The 22506-nt window shown below is 42.9% G+C and overlaps 1 protein-coding gene across 1 annotated transcript in view; it reads left to right on the forward strand.

Moving 5' to 3' along the window:
• F13A1 (coagulation factor XIII A chain) overlaps positions 1-22506 on the forward strand; it is a 421197-nt gene that overhangs the window by 325341 nt on the left and 73350 nt on the right. Inside the window, exon 13 of the mRNA XM_069730705.1 lies at positions 11786-11946. Within this exon, the coding sequence (XP_069586806.1) occupies positions 11786-11946 (161 nt within the window). The remainder of the gene's footprint in view (positions 1-11785; positions 11947-22506) is intronic.

Genomic DNA, 22506 nt, shown 5'->3' on the forward strand with positions numbered 1-22506 from the left:
CCCCCAGTTTTGTATTTTCCCAAGGGTAAGAGGAAAAATTCGACCCCAAAAGTTGTTGTCCAATTTGTCCTGAGTACGCTGATACCCCATATGTTGGGGGGAACCACCGTTTGGGCGCATGGGAGGGCTCGGAAGGGAAGGAGTGCCATTGGAATGCAGACTTAGATGGAATGGTCTGCAGGCGTCACATTGCGTTTGCAGAACCCCTATTGTACCTAAACAGTAGAAACCCCCCACAAGTGACCCCATATTGGAAACTAGAACCCCCAGGGAACTTATCTAGATGTGTTGTGAAAACTTTGAACCCCCAAGTGTTTCACTACAGTTTATAACGCAGAGCCGTAAAAATAAAAAATCTTTTTTTTTCCCACAAAAATTATTTTTTAGCCCCCAGTTTTGTATTTTCCCAAGGGTAACAGGAGAAATTGGACCCCAACAGTTGTTGTCCTATTTGTTCTGAGTACGCTGATACCCCATATGTTGGGGTAAACCCCTGTTTGGGCACACGGGAGAGCTCGGAAGGGAAGAAGCACTGTTTTACTTTTTCAACGCAGAATTGGCTGGAATTGAGATCGGACACCATGTCGCGTTTGGAGAGCCCCTGATGTGCCTAAACAGTGGAAACCCCCCCAATTATAACTGAAACCCTAATCCAAACACACCCCTAACCCTAATTCCAACGGTAACCCTAACCACACCTCTAACCCTGACACACCCCTAACCCTAATCCCAACCCTATTCCTAACTGTAAATGTAATCTAAACCCTAACTGTAACTTTAGCCCCAACTCAAACTGTAGCCCTAGCCCTAACCCTAGCCCTAACCTGTTGTGAATTCTGTGGCAGAGCTCCCTCCTGTGGTCACATGTGGTACTTCGGCTGGTTCTCTCTGTGAGCTTCCGTTGGTGGAGGAAAGTGGTACTGCGGCTTCTGAGTTTCCTTCCTCAGGTGATGTGGTGAAGTCGTTAGGTGCTGCTCTATTTAACTCCACCTAGTGCTTTGATCCTGGCCTCCAGTCAATGTTCTAGTATTGGACCTGTTTCCTCCTGGATCGTTCCTGTGGCCTGCTGCTCTGCATAGCTAAGTTCTGCTTTGCTATTTTGTTTGCTGTTTTTTCTGTCCAGCTTGTATATTTGTTTTTTCTTGCTTGCTGGAAGCTCTGGGACGCAGAGGGTGTACCTCCGTGCCGTTAGTTCGGTACGGAGGGTCTTTTTGCCCCCTTTGCGTGGTTTTTGTAGGGTTTTGTGTTGACCGCAAAGTTACCTTTCCTATCCTCGCTCTGTTCAGAAAGTCGGGCCTCACTTTGCTAAATCTATTTCATCTCTACGTTTGTCTTTTCATCTTAACTCACAGTCATTATATGTGGGGGCTGCCTTTTCCTTTGGGGTATTTCTCTGAGGCAAGGTAGGCTTATTTTCTATCTTCAGGCTAGCTAGTTTCTCAGGCTGTGCCGAGTTGCATAGGGAGCGTTAGGCGCAATCCACGGCTGCCTCTAGTGTGGTTGGAGAGGATTAGGGATTGCGGTCAGCAGAGTTCCCACGTCTCAGAGCTCGTTCAATGTTTTTGGGTTATTGTCAGGTCACTGTATGTGCTCTGACTTCTATGTCCATTGTGGTACTGAATTGCCTTATCATAACAGTACTGGAGGCCAAAAGTACTAATGATTCTCAATAGAGGGAAAAAAGAAGTTCTGAGACCATTTTTTTTTCTCTGCACTGTGTTTTGCCTTTTTTTCCCCTAGACATTTGGGTGGTTCAGGACACAGGTGTAGCGATGGACATTAAAGGTCTGTCTTCATGTGTGGATCAGCTCACGGCAAGAGTACAAAATATTCAAGACTTTGTGGTTCAGAATTCTATGTTAGAACCGAGAATTCCTATTCCTGATTTGTTTTTTGGAGATAGAACTAAATTTCTGAGTTTCAAAAATAATTGTAAACTATTTCTGGCTTTGAAACCTTGCTCCTCTGGTGACCCAGTTCAACAAGTTAGGATCATTATTTCTTTTTTACGTGTCGACCCTCAGGACTGGGCATTTTCTTTTGCGTCAGGAGATCCTGCATTAAGTAATATCGATGCGTTTTTCCTGGCTCTCGGATTGCTGTACGATGAACCTAATTCAGTGGATCAGGCAGAGAAAAATTTGCTGGCTCTGTGTCAGGGTCAGGATGAGATAGAGGTATATTGTCAGAAATTTAGAAAGTGGTCCGAACTCACTCAATGGAATGAAGGTGCGCTCGCAGCTATTTTCAGAAAGGGTCTCTCTGAAGCCCTTAAGGATGTCATGGTGGGATTTCCTATGCCTGCTGGTCTGAATGAGTCTATGTCTTTGGCCATTCAGATCGGTCGACGCTTGCGTGAGCATAAATCTGTGCACCATTTGGCGGTATTACCTGAGCTTAAACCTGAGACTATGCAGTGCGATAGGACTTGGACCAGAGTTGAACGGCAAGAACACAGACGTCTGAATGGGCTGTGTTTCTACTGTGGTGATTCCACTCATGCTATCTCTGATTGTCCTAAGCGCACTAAGCGGTTCGCTAGGTCTGCCACCATTGGTACGGTACAGTCAAAATTTCTTCTGTCCGTTACCTTGATCTGCTCTTTGTCATCGTAATCTGTCATGGCATTTGTGGATTCAGGCGCTGCCCTGAATTTGATGGACTTGAAGTATGCTAGGCGTTGTGGGTTTTTCTTGGAGCCCTTGCAGTGTCCTATTCCATTGAGAGGAATTGATGCTACGCCTTTGGCCAAGAATAAACCTCAGTACTGGACCCAGCTGACCATGTGCATGGCTCCTGCACATCAGGAGGTTATTCGCTTTCTGGTGTTGCATAATCTGCATGATGTGGTCGTGTTGGGGTTGCCATGGCTACAAGTCCATAATCCAGTATTAGATTGGAAATCCATGTCTGTGTCCAGCTGGGGTTGTCAGGGGGTACACGGTGATGTCCCATTTCTGACTATTTCGTCATCCACCCCTTCTGAGGTTCCAGAGTTCTTGTCTGATTACCGGGATGTATTTGATGAGCCCAAGTCCGATACCCTACCTCCGCATAGGGATTGTGATTGTGCTATCGATTTGATTCCTGGTAGTAAATTCCCAAAAGGTCGACTGTTTAATTTATCTGTGCCCGAGCACGCCGCTATGCGGAGTTATGTGAAGGAGTCCTTGGAGAAGGGGCATATTCGCCCGTCATCGTCGCCATTAGGAGCAGGGTTCTTTTTTGTAGCCAAGAAGGATGGTTCGCTGAGACCTTGTATAGATTACCGCCTTCTAAATAAGATCACGGTTAAATTTCAGTACCCCTTGCCGTTGTTATCTGATTTGTTTGCTCGGATTAAGGGGGCTAGTTGGTTCACCAAGATAGATCTTCGTGGTGCGTATAATCTTGTGCGTATTAAGCGAGGTGATGAATGGAAAACTGCTTTTAATACGCCCGAGGGCCATTTTGAGTATCTAGTAATGCCATTCGGACTTGCCAATGCTCCATCAGTGTTTCAGTCCTTTATGCATGACATCTTCCGAGAGTACCTGGATAAATTCCTGATTGTGTACTTGGATGACATTTTGATCTTCTCGGATGATTGGGAGTCTCATGTGAAGCAGGTCAGAACGGTGTTTCAGGTCCTGCGTGCTAATTCTTTGTTTGTGAAGGGATCAAAGTGTCTCTTTGGTGTTCAGAAGGTTTCATTTTTGGGGTTCATCTTTTCCCCTTCCACTATCGAGATGGACCCTGTTAAGGTCCAAGCCATCCATGATTGGACTCAGCCGACATCTCTGAAAAGTCTGCAAAAGTTCCTGGGCTTTGCTAATTTTTATCGTCGCTTCATCTGCAATTTTTCTAGTATTGCTAAACCATTGACCGATTTGATCAAGAAGGGTGCTGATGTGGTCAATTGGTCTTCTGCTGCTGTGGAAGCTTTTCAAGAGTTGAAGCGTCGTTTTTCTTCTGCCCCTGTGTTGTGTCAACCAGATGTTTCGCTTCCATTCCAGGTCGAGGTTGATGCTTCTGAGATTGGAGCAGGGGCTGTTTTGTCGCCGAGAAGTTCTGATTGCTCGGTGATGAAACCATGCGCCTTCTTTTCCAGGAAGTTTTCGCCTGCTGAGCGAAATTATGATGTGGGCAATCGAGAGTTGCTGGCCATGAAGTGGGCATTCGAGGAGTGGCGTCATTGGCTTGAAGGAGCTAAGCATCGCGTGGTGGTCTTGACTGATCATAAGAACTTGACTTATCTCGAGTCTGCCAAGCGGTTGAATCCTAGACAGGCTCGTTGGTCGCTGTTTTTTGCCCGTTTTGACTTTGTGATTTCGTACCTTCCGGGCTCTAAAAATGTGAAGGCGGATGCTCTGTCTAGGAGTTTTGTGCCCGACTCTCCGTGTTTATCTGAGCCGGCGGGTATCCTCAAAGAGGGAGTAATTGTGTCTGCCATCTCCCCTGATTTGCGGCGGGTGCTGCAAAAATTTCAGGCTAATAAACCTGATCGTTGCCCAGCGGACAAACTGCTTGTCCCTGATAGGTGGACGAATAAAGTTATCTCTGAGGTTCATTGTTCGGTGTTGGCTGGTCATCCTGGAATCTTTGGTACCAGAGAGTTAGTGGCTAGATCCTTTTGGTGGCCATCTCTGTTGCGGGATGTGCGTTCTTTTGTGCAGTCCTGTGGGATTTGTGCTCGGGCTAAGCCCTGCTGTTCTCGTGCCAGTGGGTTGCTTTTGCCCTTGCCAGTCCCGAAGAGGCCTTGGACACATATCTCTATGGATTTTATTTCAGATCTTCCCGTCTCTCAAAAGATATCAGTCATTTGGGTGGTCTGTGATCGCTTCTCTAAGATGGTCCATTTGGTACCCTTGTCTAAATTACCTTCCTCCTCTGATTTGGTGCCATTGTTCTTCCAGCATGTGGTTCGTTTACATGGCATTCCAGAGAATATCGTATCCGACAGAGGTTCCCAGTTTGTTTCGAGGTTTTGGCGAGCCTTTTGTGGTAGGATTGGCATTGACTTGTCTTTTTCCTCGGCTTTCCATCCTCAGACTAATGGCCAGACCGAACGAACCAATCAGACCTTGGAAACATATCTGAGATACTTTGTTTCTGCCGATCAGGATGACTGGGTGTCCTTTTTGCCTTTGGCTGAGTTCGCCCTTAATAATCGGGCCAGCTCGGCTACCTTGGTTTCGCCGTTTTTCTGCAACTCTGGGTTCCATCCTCGTTTCTCTTCAGGGCAGGTTCAGTCTTCGGACTGTCCTGGTGTGGATACTGTGGTGGACAGGTTGCAGCAGGTTTGGACTCATGTAGTGGACAATTTGACCTTCTCCCAGGAGAAGGCTCAACGTTTCGCTAATCGCAGACGCTGTGTGGGTCCCCGATTTCGTGTTGGGGATTTGGTTTGGTTATCTTCTCGTCATATTCCTATGAAGGTTTCCTCTCCTAAGTTTAAACCTCGTTTCATTGGTCCTTATAGGATTTCTGAGGTTCTTAATCCTGTGCCTTTTCGTCTGACCCTTCCAGATTCTTTTTCCATACATAACGTATTCCATAGGTCATTGTTGCGGAGATACGTGGCACCTATGGTTCCATCTGTTGATCCTCCTGCCCCAGTTTTGGTGGAGGGGGAGTTGGAGTACATTGTGGAGAAGATTTTGGATTCTCGTGTTTCAAGACGGAAACTCCAGTATCTGGTTAAGTGGAAGGGTTATGCTCAGGAAGATAATTCCTGGGTCTTTGCCTCTGATGTCCATGCTCCCGGTCTTGTTCGTGCCTTTCATATGGCTCATCCTGGTCGTCCTGGGGGCTCTGGTGAGGGTTCGGTGACCCCTCCTCAAGGGGGGGTACTGTTGTGAATTCTGTGGCAGAGCTCCCTCCTGTGGTCACAAGTGGTACTTCGGCTGATTCTCTCTGTGAGCTTCCGTTGGTGGAGGAAAGTGGTACTGCGGCTTCTGAGTTTCCTTCCTCAGGTGATGTGGTGAAGTCGTTAGGTGCTGCTCTATTTAACTCCACCTAGTGCTTTGATCCTGGCCTCCAGTCAATGTTCTAGTATTGGACCTGTTTCCTCCTGGATCGTTCCTGTGGCCTGCTGCTCTGCATAGCTAAGTTCTGCTTTGCTATTTTGTTTGCTGTTTTTTCTGTCCAGCTTGTATATTTGTTTTTTCTTGCTTGCTGGAAGCTCTGGGACGCAGAGGGTGTACCTCCGTGCCGTTAGTTCGGTACGGAGGGTCTTTTTGCCCCCTTTGCGTGGTTTTTGTAGGGTTTTGTGTTGACCGCAAAGTTACCTTTCCTATCCTCGCTCTGTTCAGAAAGTCGGGCCTCACTTTGCTAAATCTATTTCATCTCTACGTTTGTCTTTTCATCTTAACTCACAGTCATTATATGTGGGGGCTGCCTATTCCTTTGGGGTATTTCTCTGAGGCAAGGTAGGCTTATTTTCTATCTTCAGGCTAGCTAGTTTCTCAGGCTGTGCCGAGTTGTATAGGGAGCGTTAGGCGCAATCCATGGCTGCCTCTAGTGTGGTTGGAGAGGATTAGGGATTGCGGTCAGCAGAGTTCCCACGTCTCAGAGCTCGTTCAATGTTTTTGGGTTATTGTCAGGTCACTGTATGTGCTCTGACCTCTATGTCCATTGTGGTACTGAATTGCCTTATCATAACACTAACCCTAGCCCTAACCCTAACCCTAGCCCTAACCCTAACCCTAGCCCTAACCCTAACCCTAACCCTAACCCTAGCACTAACCCTAGCCCTAACACTAACTCTAGCCCTAACCCTAGCCCTAACCCTAACCCTAGCCCTAGCCCTAATGGGAAAATGGAAATAAATACATTTTTTAAATTTGTCCCTAACTAAGGGGGTGATGAAGGGGGGTTTGATTTACTTTTATAGTGGGTTTTTTAGCGGATTTTTATGATTGGCAGCCGTCACACACTGAAAGACGCTTTTTATTGCAAAAAATATTTTTTGCGTTACCACATTTTGAGAGCTATAATTTTTCCATATTTTGGTCCACAGAGTCATGTGAGGTCTTGTTTTTTGCGGGACGAGTTGTTGTTTTTATTGGTAACATTTTCGGGCACGTGACATTTTTTGATCGCTTTTTATTCCGATTTTTGTGAGGCAGAATGACCAAAAACCAGCTATTCATGAATTTCTTTTGGGGGAGGCGTTTATACCGTTCCGCGTTTGGTAAAATTGATAAAGCAGTTTTATTCTTCGGGTCAGTACGATTACAGCGACACCTCATTTATATCATTTTTTTATGTTTTGGCGCTTTTATACGATAAAAACAATTTTATAGAAAAAATAATTATTTTTGCATCGCTTTATTCTCAGGACTATAACTTTTTTACTTTTTTGCTGATGATGCTGTGTTGTGGCTCGTTTTTTGCAAGACAAGATGACACTTTAAGCGGTACCATGGTTATTTATATCTGTCCTTTTGATCGCGTGTTATTCCACTTTTTGCTCGGCGGTATGATAATAAAGCGTTGTTTTTTGCCTCATTTTTTTTTTTTTTCTTACGGTGATTACTGAAGGAGTTAACTAGTGGACCAGTTTTATAGGTCGGGCCGTTACGGACGCGGCGATACTAAATATATGTACTTTTATTGTCTTTTTTTATTTATTTAGATAAAGAAATGTATTTATGGGAATAATATATTTTTTTTTTCATTATTTAGGAATATTTTTTTTTTTTTCTTTTACACATTTGGAAATTTTTTTTGTAACTTTTTTACTTTGTCCCAGGGGGGGACATCACAGATCGGTGATCTGACATTGTGCACAGCACTCTGTCAGATCACTGATCTCACTTAGAGCACTGCAGGCTTCACAGTGCCTGCTCTGAGCAGGCTCTGTGAAGCCACCTCCCTCCCTGGAGGACCCGGATCCGCGGCCATCTTGGATCCGGGTCTGGAGCAGGCAGGGAGGGAGGTAAGACCCTCGCAGCAACGCGATCACATCGCGTTGCTGCGGGGGGCTCAGGGAAGCCCGCAGGGAGCCCCCTCCCTGCGCGATGCTTCCCTGCACCGCCGGCACATCGCGATCATCTTTGATCACGGTGTGCCAGGGGTTAATGTCCCAGGGGCGGTCCGTGACCGCTCCTGGCACATAGTGCCGGATGTCAGCTGCGATAGGCAGCTAACACCCGGCCGCGATCAGCGGCGCTCCCCCCGTGAGCACCGCCGATCGCGCTGGACGTACTATCCCGTCCGTGGTCATAGGGGCCCACCCCACCTTGACGGGATAGTACGTCCGATGTCAGAAAGGGGTTAAGGGGGTGAATTGATTCATGTAGAGATGAAAGTAATATTTTTGATAAAGAATTAGAGTGAATTATATTTATTTTTATACTTATACCCATACTTTTAAAGATTTTTATGTTTGTTCGCAACAATGTAACACCATGTATTTAAAAGCTCATTTTGGATAGGATACAAGTACTATACTGTTATATTATTTTTATATATATATTCTAAGGTGATTAGTGCCACATTTGCTTGGAGTTTCTTTTTCCCTTAAAACTGCCAATCAGGGGGGACTATTAGAGGCACTATAAAAGCTGAGGCTGTGAATGCAACAGCCATGTTACATGGTGTTACAGGCTATAGAGAAGACCTCAGTGCGCCCAGATCAATAATAGACATATAGATAGAAAGAGCTAAAACATTGAATGGTGTACAACTTCAGTGTTAAAGATAGTATATGAGTAGTAGTTTTTAGTAATAGATTACCTTAATAGGGCATGTAATTAGCACTGTAGAATTTTTTGTTTTAGACTTTTTTAAGGAGGGAGAATAGTGTGAAAAATATATTAAAAAAAACCCTACACATTAATTTTTTTGCACATTTATTTTATTACTCCTGTTTCACATCCCTACATGCCACAGCAATACTTTGGGCTGTTGTTGCATTTTGCTTTTCGAGCATATACCTAGTGACATAGCATTTTTTGTTCCAACATTTTTGTTCAGGAGGAAAAATAGTGTTATAAAAATATAAGAAAATTATAAAAATCTACACATTTAACTTTTGCATACCTCTTTTACCAGTTCAATTTGACAATTGTAAAAGCCACAACAATATTTTGGCCCTTTGCCTCATTTTGTTTTCGGAGCATGTACATTATTTTGCTACATCCTTTTTGGGAAGGGGAAGATCTATGTATCTTACTGTGCAGGTCTGTTTTAATAACACCTATTTAAATAATCAAATTTTAGACCCATACACACTACACCAATACTACGGGCTGTTGTAGCATTAGGCTTTTTGTGCATCATGTAACTGACATTTCTTTTTGTCAAGTATTATTGCTAATTTTACTTGTGTATAAACGTATGATAAAGGAAAAAGTGACAATGTCTATGGATGGGGTTGGTTTATATGGAAAAAAACATATAATTGCTAAGCATGTGAAAGTTAACAGCAGCAAAACCACCACCATCATTGGCACCAGCCGTCAGTACCCAGGAGTATTCCAAAATTCAGGTTACAGTTAGCCATGTTTCCCTTCATCAAGTAAATTTGAGGGGCGAAAGCGGAGGACAAAATGTAATATATGGAACAACACTTGCCTCAATCACAGTAGGATGATGTTACCTCCGACAACGACATCATCAGTTTTAATCAGTGTTGTTTACAGTCCACCTCCTTTGATCCTGTAAAACTTAATCTTTTACATAATGGGCTTTCAATTTTGTCAATATCACCTCTACCTGTTCTACTCCTTGGTCCCCTAAACCATATCATGCCGGGGCTTCTTCCAATTGATTTACTGGATGAGATAAACAGTTAGTCTTTGTACTCAGATGACATGTTGCAGGGGTATAAAATTTAAATTCTTAGCTGTGTTGTTGGCTCTGTCTGCTGGGGTGGTACAGGCTCTGTCTCTCTGAATCAAGATAAATCATCAGGTGGGAATCAAGCAGCACAGCAAAGAGCTGAAGACATTTAACAAATTCAGGCATCTGTTAGACAAATCAAGAATGATGAGGATGATTGTGTTGTTTTGGACAAGAATTGAGAAGAAGATTAGGGTGTCAGTGAGGTGATGTCATCTGAGGAGTAGGGTGGTAGCATCAGCTATAATGAGCTGAGCCAATGTCCAGCCAAAAGATCTTTCAGGGACAGATTTGCTTAATCTCCGGTCAACTCCGGAGTAGTTGGTGCCATGACTGTTTCAAGCTCATGGTGCTTGAAAGCTTTGGCGATAATTGTGTCCTATGTATGCACATCTTTTTTATGGAATTTAATTTCCATGTTGCCAAAGGGCCAATTACTTACAGTGCAAGCACTCCAATTGGAAAAGAAATTGTGGGTATTTTGGCTATGAATCGACTAGAAAATGCAGATCTCTCTCAGCACATGAATCATGACCACCTGTTATTCTGAGAAAGCAAACTGACCAGCCATGTGAACAAGCAGTACTCTTCTTCTCTTGGATGTCTTTCTATTAGCCAGGTCACATCCTCAAATAGCAGTTCTCTTCCTCTTCTAACTTCATTGTGTTGTCAGAATTAAATATGTATGCCCAAGAACTGTGAATCCAGTCACGCATTCGTGAAGAAACTCAACTCTCACATGGCCAAGTTTACCACAATTAATGCTGTACCTGGACTTTACTGCTTTTGCAAAATTATGGATTATGCTCAGCCTCTATGGGAGAGATGTAGCCACCATTACGTTTTGAAGAAAGCGGTCTCTGCTTCACCAGCCATTATATTTGACTGAAAATAAGTTTTTGGGCATAAACTGGGGTGCATTTCCCTGGTAGGACTCTGCACAGGATTATTTCCATGGCAAAAAACGTTACGTATGTTTTCAAACAAAAATTCATGAGCTATCATGACTGCAATTTTCTTATCCTTTATTTGCTCATCAACTGTGTAGGACCCTCCATAGGATTGGGCAGCGATGGGGAAAATAGGCAAATATTTTACTCAAACAAAAAATCATGGATATCCATGACTACAATTTTTCTTCCGTCTTTGCTTCTTCTTCATTTCTAGTAGTGAAATTAATTTTTAAATTTTTTCAATTCCCCTTGGAAAGACCTTGCATAGGATTAGGTCCTTGGCCCCTTCAATGAAGCTGGTGAATTTGAATTTTCAAACATTTACTAATTTCTGGTGAATATCCATTTATACTCTTGGTATAAATCGATACTTTATCAATCATAGTTAGATTAAAGGGAAACCAATGACAAATATGGGAGCATTCAAAGTAGAAGAAAACTTTTCAGAATACATTGCATAATATGTAATGATACATTGCATACATACACATATATAGTATACAGATCAGAAAAATAAACTTTTCCTATGTGTATGTTTACATCCATTACAAACTACACAAAAAATTCACTTGATGTAAAATCATTAAAGGAAAAAAGGAGGACAAATTACTGTATTTCACTTTAACGTGTTTGCAATTTCATAAAACACAAATTGGAGATTGGATTCCCATTTTGGAAAAATGATATTTCTTTATATTATATTCAACTTCTTTGTAATGTTGCCAACCCTACTTGAGGCGACTTACATTAAAGTCTATTTATTATCAGCAGGTTATATGATTGAAGGCTGGAAAGAGCCCCAGCCACAATAGATACTTCAGTTGCGTACATGTATTGATGTATCTGTTGTGTTGAGTGTGAAGAGCTGGAATTTGTGCAAATTACCATTTAGTTACCTGCAACAAACAAGATGAATGTATATACTTGGTTATACTCGTAAATTCAATTCAGATCAGTATGTAAATTGCATTTTCTCTCTTTCATTTCGTTTTTTTTTCCATTAGCTAAAACTGTGGATGTTCAAATAAAAGCTAGCGAGTATATGAGCAATATCGTGGATCAGGCATCGCTACACTTTTTTGTCACAGCTCGCATTAACGAAACAAAGAAGATAATGGCAAAACAGAAGATTGTTGTATTGCAGGTGCCAGAGCTGCGCATTAAGGTAAGAGCCACATCAGTAAGAAAATCCAATGAGGCCCTCCCATTTATCACCTATCTATGTATTATTAGCTATATGAAGCATCATGCTTTTCTATATGCATTTCTGTAATGGATAACTCCCAGTTATTAATACAAGTTATATGATTATACTGACAATATATAAGATAAGGCATTAGTTTTGAGCTCAATAAAATACTTCATCCTCAGTTGTGTTATACAAAAGGCGAAAACGCCATAGAGGTTATGGCTTATTCACAAAGAATATATACAGTGTGTATATATAAAAAGATTATTTTATTAACGCATTGGTATTAAAATTCATAAACTTTAACAGTATTGCAGGATTCTAAGATAAACAAAACTACAAAATGGAACCACAGGTCAGAGGCAAATCCATGTAATTGTCATTCCAGCACCTTCCGCCAACCATTAATCATGTGCATAGCCATTTCAAACCATGGTGAGACAAGGTAGCTTCGCTGGTGAATAGCATCAAGTAAACAGTATTATAAAGGTTGCAAGGATAACTACAGGGTACAGTCAAGCATATTTACCTCAGACCTGCGGTGCCACGACCCCTACGCACGTTTCGGCTTGTGTGCCTCTTCCTGACTCCCCCGGAAGAAGGCACACAAGCCGAAACACTCGTAGAGGTCATGGCACCGCAAGTCAGAGGTAATTATGCTCGACTGTCCCTGTAGTTACCCTTCCAATCTTTATAATACTGTTTACTTGATGCTATTCTCCAGCAGAGCTACCTTGTCTCACCATGGTTTGAAATGGCTATGCACATGATTAATGGTTGGTGGAGGGTGCTGGAATGACAACACCAAAACTTTTTCTCCACTCATGGTTAGTAATTGGTTGAAGCCATTTATTGTCAAACTACTGTGTTTTCTCTTTTTAAACCAAAATGACAACCCAAAACATCCAAATGACCCTGATCAAAAGTTCATATACCCCATTTTTTAATACCGTGTATTGCCCCCTCTAACATCAATGACAGCTTGAAGTCTTTTGTGGTAGTTGTGGATGAGGTTTTTTATTTTCTCTTGGCAAAAACCCTGCAGTTCCTGTAAATTCCTGGGCTGTCTAGCATGAACTGCGTGCTTGAGATCTCCCCAGAGTGGTTCAATAATATTGAGGTCAGGAGACGGAGATGACCACTGCAGAACCTTCACTTTGTTCTGCTCTAGTCAATGACAGGTCAACTTGGCCTTGTGTTTTGGATGATTGTCATGTTGGAACGTCCAAGTAAGTCCCATGCGCAGCTTTCGGGCTGATGAGTGCAAATTTGCCTCCAGTATTTGCTAATAACCTGCTGCATTCATCTTTCCTTCAACTTTCACCAAGTTTCCTGTGCCTTTGTAGATCACACATCCCCAAAACATTAGTGATCCACCTCCGTGCTTTACAGTAGGAATGTTGTTCCTTTCATCATAGGACTTGGTGACCTCTCTCCAAATGTAACATTTATAGTTGTAGCCAAAATGTTCAAATTTGGTCTCATCACTCCAAATTGCCTTGTTCCAGAAATTTTGAGGCTTGTCTCTGTGATGTTTTGCGTGTTGTGGGTGAGATACTTTGTGGCTTTTGCACAGTAATGGCTTTCTTCTTGTGACTCAACCATGCAGGTCATTTTTCTTCAAATACCTCTTTATTGTGCCTTAAAACAGGCACACCGCTTGTTTTCAGAGAGTCCTGTAATTCAGCTTAAGATATTTGTGTTTTTTTCTTGGCATCCAGAACAATTTTCCTGGCAGTTGTGGATGCCAGTTTTGTTGGTCTTCCTGACTGTGGTTTTGTTTTTACAGAGCCCCTGATTTACCATTTGTTAATCACAGTTTGAAAGCTGCTGACTGGCATTATCAATTCCTTGGATATTTTTTTGTATCCCTTTTCTGTTTTATACAGTTCAACTACCTTTTCCCATAGATCCGTTGACAATTATTTTGCTTTCCATATGACTCACAATCCAGAAATGCCAGTGGCTGGATGAAAGATGCAAGAGTCAGTCTGGAAACTCACTCAGCTTTCATGCACACACACTGATTACAAGCAAACAGGTCACTGGTGAGGATATTACATTTAGTAACCATTCAAACCCATTTGTGTCAACTTCTGTTCATGTTATCAGGCCAAAATCACCAGGGTGTGTGAACTTTTAATCAATGTCATTTGGATGTTTTGGGTTGTCATCATGATTTAAAAAGAAAAAACACAGTAGTTTGACAATAAATGGCTTCACCCAACCACTAACCATGAGTGGAGAAAAAGTTTTGGCGTCATCATTCATATTCACTGAAAAAAAGGCCAAGAAAGCAAAAATTCTGCCAGGTTATGTAAACTTTTGAACACAACTGTATATGGTGAATCAGACATTTTTTGGTATCTGCACCAAAATGGTATTATTAAAAACGTCAGCTCGGCACGCAAAAAATAAGCTGTTACCCAACCCAAGATAGAATAATGGAGACGCTATGGGTCTCGGAAAATTGCGCAATTTTATTTATTTTTAGCAAATTTTGGAATTTTTTTCATCACTTAAATAAAAAAAAATAACCTAGACATGTTTAGGGTCTGTGAACTTGTAATGACATGGAGAATCATAATTGCTGGTCAGTTTTAGCATTTAGTGAACCTAGCAAAAAAGCCAAGCAAAAAACAAGTTTGGGATTGCACTTTGTTTGCAATTTCACCACATTTTGAATATGTTTCCCGTTTTCTAGTACACAACATGGTAAAACCAATGGTGTCTTTCAAAATTACAACTCGTTCCGCAAAAAATAAGCCCTCACATGGCCATATTGATGGAAAAATAAAAAAACGCATGGCTCTGGGAAGGAGAGGAGCGAAAAATGAAAACGCAAAACCGAAAAAAGCTCCAGGGGTGAAAGGGTTAAAATTTCAATTTTTATATCGTTAAACCAATTAGTCCTGATTTATAAATAGTTTAGAAATAGTCTTTTTTTATATGTCTATTTTACATCTGCATAATTTTGAAACATAATTTGTTTTTGTTAGGAAGTTAGAAGAGTTAAAATTTTACCTGCAGTTTCTAATTTTTCCAACAAAGAAATTTATGAAATTTATTTTTGGGGACCACATCACGGTTGAAATGACTTTGAGGGGCCTATATGACAGAAAATCCCCAAAAGTGATACTATTTTAAAACCTGCACCCATCAAACTGCTCAAAACCAAATTTAATAACCCTTCCGTTGCTTCACAGGAGTTAAAGCTAAGTGGAGGAAAAAAATTAACATTTTACTTTTTCCCACAAAATTGTTTATTTAGTGCCAAATTTTGCAATTGTACAAGGGTATAAGGATAAAATAAACCTCAAAATTTGTTTTGCAATATGTCTTGACTAAGTTGATATCCCAAATGTGGAGGAAAACTACTGTTTGGAGCAGGGCTTGGAAGGGAAGAAGTGCCATTTGACTATTGGAGTGCAAAATTGTCTGGAATAGATTGCATACACCATGTCGCATTTGCAGAGCCCCTGAAGTGCTTAAACAGTGGAAACCCCCCACAAGTGACCCCATTTTGGAAACTACACCCTCTATGAATTTATCTAGATGTGTGTTTAGCACTTTGAGCCCACAGGTGCGTAGAATTTTATAACATTGAGCTGTGAAAATGAAAAAATTTATTTTTCCCATTAAAATTTTGCTTTATCACCAAATATTTAATTTTCACAAGGGTAACAGGAAAAACAGACCACACAATTAGTTGTGCAATCAATTTTTCCTGAGTATGCTGATATCACGCATGTGGTAGAAAATTATTGTTTGTGTGCACAGGAGGGCTCGAAATAGAAGGAGCTCCATTTGACTTTTAAAGGGCAAAATTGGCTGAAATAGATAGTGGACACTATGTCACATTTGCAGAGCCCCTTATGTGCCTAAACAGTGAAAATCCCAACAAATGACCCCATTTTGAAAACTACACCATTCAATGAATTCATCTAAGGGTGCAGTGATCATATTGACACCACATAAGTGTCATAGAATTTTAAACTATTGGGCAGTAAAGAAAAAACATTTTTTTTACCATAAAAATGTAATTTTAGCCTCATATTTTACACTATCATACAGGGAAATTGGTAAAAATGGCACCAAAATATCTCACACCATTTCTTCTAAATGTGTCAATACCGCATTTGTGACTGTACAGTACTGCTTAACGATACCACGTGACTAGGAGTGGAAGGAGCGATATTTAATTATTGGATGAATACTTTGTGGACGCCACATAGCCATGGCCAAATGTGTTGGCACCTTTGAAATTGTTCCAGATGTTCCAGAAAGTGAAGTATTTCTTCTTGGAAATTATTACAATTACACATATTTTGTTACACACATGTTTATTTCATTTGTGTGCATTGAGACACAAAGCACAGAGGAATGAGGCAAATTGGACATATTTTCACACAAAACCCTTAAAATAGGCCAGAGAAAATTGTTGGCTCCGTTCCACAATTGTGGGTAAACAACTTTGTTTTAAGCATGTGATGTAACAGGTATGAGCAACATGAAAATCATACATGAAACCAGGTAAAAAGAGAATTTGAGTTAGTCTATGTGCACACATTGCGGATTTCCTGCGGATCCGCAGGGTTTTTTACCGTGCAGAAACGCTGCAGATCTGCAAGTGATTTACAGTACAATGTAAATCAATGAAAAAAAAATGCTGTGCTAATGGTGAGGAAAATTCAGCGCGGAAACGCTGTGGATTAAAAGAAGTAGCATGTCACTTCTTTTGTTTTTGTACCCATTCCTGTTATGAACAGGTGATTCAGAACCACAATGGACCTAGTGGTTAAGAGCACACAAAGTGACCTGATAGTTACTAACATAGGACGAGCTCTGAGACGTGGGAACTCTGCTGACCGCAATCCCTAATCCTATCATACCACACTAGAGGTAGCCGTGGATTGCGCCTAACGCTCCCTATGCAACTCGGCACAGCCTGAGAAACTAGCTAGCCCTGAAGATAGAAAAATAAGCCTACCTTGCCTCAGAGAAATTCCCCAAAGGAAAAGGCAACCCCCACATATAATGACTGTGAGTTAAGATGAAAATACAAACACAGAGATGAAATAGACTTTAGCAAAGCGAGGCCCGACTTACTGAATAGACCGAGGATAGGAAAGATAGCTTTGCGGTCAACACAAAAACCTACAAACAACCACGCAGAGGGGCAAAAAGACCCTCCGCACCGACTAACGGTACGGAGGTGCTCCCTCTGCGTCTCAGAGCTTCCAGCAAGCAAGAAAAACCAATATAGCAAGCTGGACAGAAAATATAGCAAACAAAAGTAACACAAGCAAAACTTAGCTTATGCAGGGCAGACAGGCCATAAGAACGATCCAGGAGAAAGCAAGACCAATACTGGAACATTAACTGGAGGCCAGGAACAAAGAACTAGGTGGAGTTAAATAGAGCAGCACCTAACGACTTAACCTCGTCACCTGAGGAAGGAAACTCAGAAGCCGCAGCCCCACTCACATCCACCAGAGGAAGCTCATAGACAGAACCAGCCGAAGTACCACTCATGACCACAGGAGGGAGCTTGACCACAGAATTCACAACAGTACCCCCCCTTGAGGAGGGGTCACCGAACCCTCACCAGAGCCCCCAGGACGACCAGGATGAGCCAAATGAAAGGCACGAACCAGATCGACAGCATGAACATCAGAGGCAAAGACCCAGGAATTATCTTCCTGACCATAACCCTTCCACTTAACCAGGTACTGGAGTTTCCGTCTCGAAATACGAGAATCCAAAATCTTCTCCACTATATACTCCAACTCCCCCTCAACCAAAACCGGGGCAGGAGGATCAACGGATGGAACCACAGGTGCCACGTATCTCCGCAACAATGACCTATGGAATACGTTATGGATGGAAAAAGAAGCTGGAAGAGTCAAACGAAAAGACACAGGATTCAGAACCTCAGAAATCCTATACGGACCAATAAAACGAGGCTTAAACTTAGGAGAGGAAACTTTCATAGGAATATAACGAGATGACAACCAAACCAAATCCCCAACACGAAGTCGGGGACCCACACAGCGCCTGCGGTTAGCGAAACGTTGAGCCTTCTCCTGAGACAATGTCAAATTGTCCACCACATGAGTCCAAATCTGCTGCAACCTATCCACCACAGTATCCACACCAGGACAGTCAGAAGACTCAACCTGCCCTGAAGAGAAACGAGGATGGAAACCAGAATTGCAGAAAAACGGCGAAACCAAAGTAGCCGAGCTGGCCCGATTATTAAGGGCGAACTCAGCCAAAGGCAAAAAGGACACCCAATCATCCTGATCGGCAGAAACAAAACATCTCAGATATGTTTCCAAGGTCTGATTGGTTCGTTCAGTCTGGCCATTTGTCTGAGGATGGAAAGCCGAGGAAAAAGACAAATCAATGCCCATCCTAGCACAAAAGGCTCGCCAAAACCTCGAAACAAACTGGGAACCTCTGTCAGAAATGATGTTCTCCGGAATGCCATGTAAACGAACCACATGCTGGAAGAACAATGGCACCAAATCAGAGGAGGAAGGCAATTTAGACAAGGGTACCAAATGGACCATCTTAGAGAAGCGATCACAAACAACCCAAATGACCGTCATTTTTTGAGAGACGGGGAGATCCGAAATAAAATCCATAGAGATATGTGTCCAGGGCCTCTTCGGGACCGGCAAGGGCAAAAGCAACCCACTGGCACGAGAACAGCAGGGCTTAGCCCGAGCACAAATCCCACAGGACTGCACAAACGAACGCACATCCCGCGACAGAGACGGCCACCAAACGGATCTAGCCACCAAATCTCTGGTACCAAAGATTCCAGGATGACCAGCCAACACCGAACAATGAACCTCAGAGATAACTCTACTTGTCCATTTATCAGGGACAAACAGTTTCTCCGCTGGGCAACGGTCAGGTCTATTAGCCTGAAATTTTTGCAGCACCCGCCGCAAATCAGGGGAGATGGCAGACAAAATTACCCCCTCTTTGAGAATACCCGCCGGCTCAGACAAACCCGGAGAGTCGGGCACAATACTCCTAGACAGGGCATCCGCCTTCACATTTTTAGAGCCCGGAAGGTACGAAACCACAAAGTCAAAACGGGAGAAAAACAGCGACCAACGAGCCTGTCTAGGATTCAACCGTTTGGCAGACTCGAGATAAGTCAAGTTCTTGTGATCAGTCAAGACCACCACGCGATGCTTAGCTCCTTCAAGCCAATGACGCCACTCCTCGAATGCCCACTTCATGGCCAGCAACTCTCGATTGCCAACATCATAATTACACTCAGCAGGCGAAAACATCCTGGAAAAGAAGGCGCATGGTTTCATCACCGAGCCATCAGAACTTCTTTGCGACAAAACAGCCCCTGCTCCAATCTCAGAAGCATCAACCTCGACCTGGAACGGAAGCGAAACATCTGGTTGGAACAACACAGGGGAAGGAGAAAAACGACGCTTCAACTCTTGAAAAGCTCCCACAGCAGCAGAAGACCAATTGACCACATCAGCACCCTTCTTGGTTAACTCAGTCAACGGTTTAGCAATACTAGAAAAATTATTGATGAAGCGACGATAAAAATTAGCAAAGCCCAGGAACTTTTGCAGACTCTTCAGAGATGTTGGCTGAGTCCAATCATAAATGGCCTGAACTTTAACAGGGTCCATCTCGATAGTAGAAGGGGAAAAAATGAACCCCAAAAATGAAACCTTCTGAACACCAAAGAGACACTTTGATCCCTTCACAAACAAAGAATTCGCACGCAGAACCTGGAACACCATTCTGACCTGCTTCACGTGAGACTCCCAATCATCCGAGAAGACCAAAATATCATCCAAGTATACAATCAGGAATTTATCCAGGTACTCTCGGAAGATGTCATGCATAAAGGACTGAAACACTGATGGAGCATTAGAAAGCCCGAATGGCATAACCAGGTACTCAAAATGGCCCTTGGGCGTATTAAATGCTGTTTTCCATTCATCGCCCTGTTTAATACGCACAAGATTATACGCACCACGAAGATCTATCTTGGTCAACCAACTAGCCCCCTTAATCCGAGCAAACAAATCAGACAGCAGCGGCAAGGGGTACTGAAATTTGACCGTGATTTTATTTAGAAGGCGGTAATCAATACAAGGTCTCAGCGAACCATCCTTCTTGGCCACAAAAAGAACCCTGCTCCCAATGTCGACGATGACGGGCGAATATGACCCTTCTCCAAGGATTCCTTTACGTAACTCCGCATAGCGGCGTGCTCAGGCACAGACAAATTAAACAGTCGACCTTTAGGAAACTTACTACCAGGAATCAAATCGATAGCACAATCACAATCCCTATGCGGAGGTAGGGCACTGGACTTGGGCTCATCAAATACATCCCGGTAATCCAACAAGAACTCTGGGACCTCAGAAGGGGTGGATGATGAAATAGACAGATAAGGAACATCACCATGTACCCCCTGACAACCCCAGCTGGACACAGACATTGATTTCCAATCCAATACTGGGTTATGGACTTGTAGCCATGGCAACCCCAACACGACCACATCATGCAGATTATGCAACACCAAAAAGCGAATATCCTCCTGATGCGCAGGAGCCATGCACATGGTCAGCTGGGTCCAGTACTGAGGCTTATTCTTGGCCAAAGGCGTAGCATCAATTCCTCTCAATGGAATAGGATACTGCAAGGGCTCCAAGAAAAACCCACAGCGCCTAGCATACTCCAAGTCCATCAAATTCAGGGCAGCGCCTGAATCCACAAATGCCATGACAGAATAGGATGACAAAGAGCAGATCAAAGTAACAGACAAAAGAAATTTCGACTGTACCGTACCAATGGTGGCAGACCTAGTGAACCGCTTAGTGCGTTTAGGACAATCGGAGATAGCATGAGTGGAATCACCACAGTAAAAACACAGCCCATTCTGACGTCTGTGTTCTTGCCGTTCAGCTCTGGTCAAAATCCTATCGCACTGCATAGGCTCAGGTCCATGCTCAGATAGTACCGCCAAATGGTGCACAGTTTTACGCTCACGCAAGCGTCGACCAATCTGAATGGCCAAAGACATAGACTCACTCAGACCAGCAGGCATAGGAAATCCCACCATGACATCCTTAAGGGCTTCAGAGAGACCTTTTCTGAAAATTGCTGCCAGCGCACATTCATTCCATTGAGTGAGCACAGACCACTTCCTAAACTTCTGACAATATATCTCTACCTCATCCTGACCCTGAGACAGAGCCAGCAAATTTTTCTCTGCCTGATCCACTGAATTAGGTTCATCATACAGCAATCCGAGCGCCAGAAAAACGCATCAATATTACATAATGCAGGATCTCCTGGCGCAAGGGAAAATGCCCAGTCTTGAGGGTCGCCACGCAATAAAGAAATAATGATCTTAACTTGTTGAACTGGGTCACCAGAGGAGGGTGGTTTCAAAGCCAGAAACAGTTTACAATTATTCTTAAAACTCAGAAACTTAGCTCTATCTCCAGAAAACAAATCAGGAATAGGAATTCTTGGCTCTAACATAGAATTCTGAACCACAAAGTCTTGAATATTTTGTACTCTTGCAGTGAGATGATCCACACAAGAAGACAGATCTTTAATGTCCATCACTACACCTGTGTCCTGAACCACCCAAATGTCTAGGGGAAAAGAGAGACAAAACACAGTGCAAAGAAAACAAAATGGTCTCAGAACTTCTCTTTTCCCTCTATTGAGAAGCATTAGTACTTTGGGCCTCCAGTATTGTTATGAACAGGTGATTCAGAACCACAATGGTTAAGAGCACACAAAGTGACCTGATAGTTACTAACATAGGACGAGCTCTGAGACGTGGGAACTCTGCTGACCGCAATCCCTAATCCTATCATACCACACTAGAGGTAGCCGTGGATTGCGCCTAACGCTCCCTATGCAACTCGGCACAGCCTGAGAAACTAGCTAGCCCTGAAGATAGAAAAATAAGCCTACATTGCCGCCTCAGAGAAATTCCCCAAAGGAAAAGGCAGCCCCCCACATATAATGACTGTGAGTTAAGATGAAAATACAAACACAGAGATGAAATAGACTTTAGCAAAGCGAGGCCCGACTTACTGAATAGACCGAGGATAGGAAAGATAGCTTTGCGGTCAACACAAAAACCTACAAACAACCACGCAGAGGGGCAAAAAGACCCTCCGCACCGACTAACGGTACGGAGGTGCTCCCTCTGCGTCTCAGAGCTTCCAGCAAGCAAGAAAAACCAATATAGCAAGCTGGACAGAAAATATAGCAAACAAAAGTAACACAAGCAAAACTTAGCTTATGCAGGGCAGATAGGCCACAAGAACGATCCAGGAGAAAGCAAGACCAATACTGGAACATTGACTGGAGGCCAGGAACAAAGAACTAGGTGGAGTTAAATAGAGCAGCACCTAACGACTTAACCTAGTCACCTGAGGAAGGAAACTCAGAAGCCGCAGCCCCACTCACATCCACCAGAGGAAGCTCATAGACAGAACCAGCCGAAGTACCACT

This window comes from Ranitomeya imitator, chromosome 6, assembly GCF_032444005.1.
Source record: "Ranitomeya imitator isolate aRanImi1 chromosome 6, aRanImi1.pri, whole genome shotgun sequence".
Classification (NCBI taxonomy): Eukaryota; Metazoa; Chordata; class Amphibia; order Anura; family Dendrobatidae; genus Ranitomeya; species Ranitomeya imitator.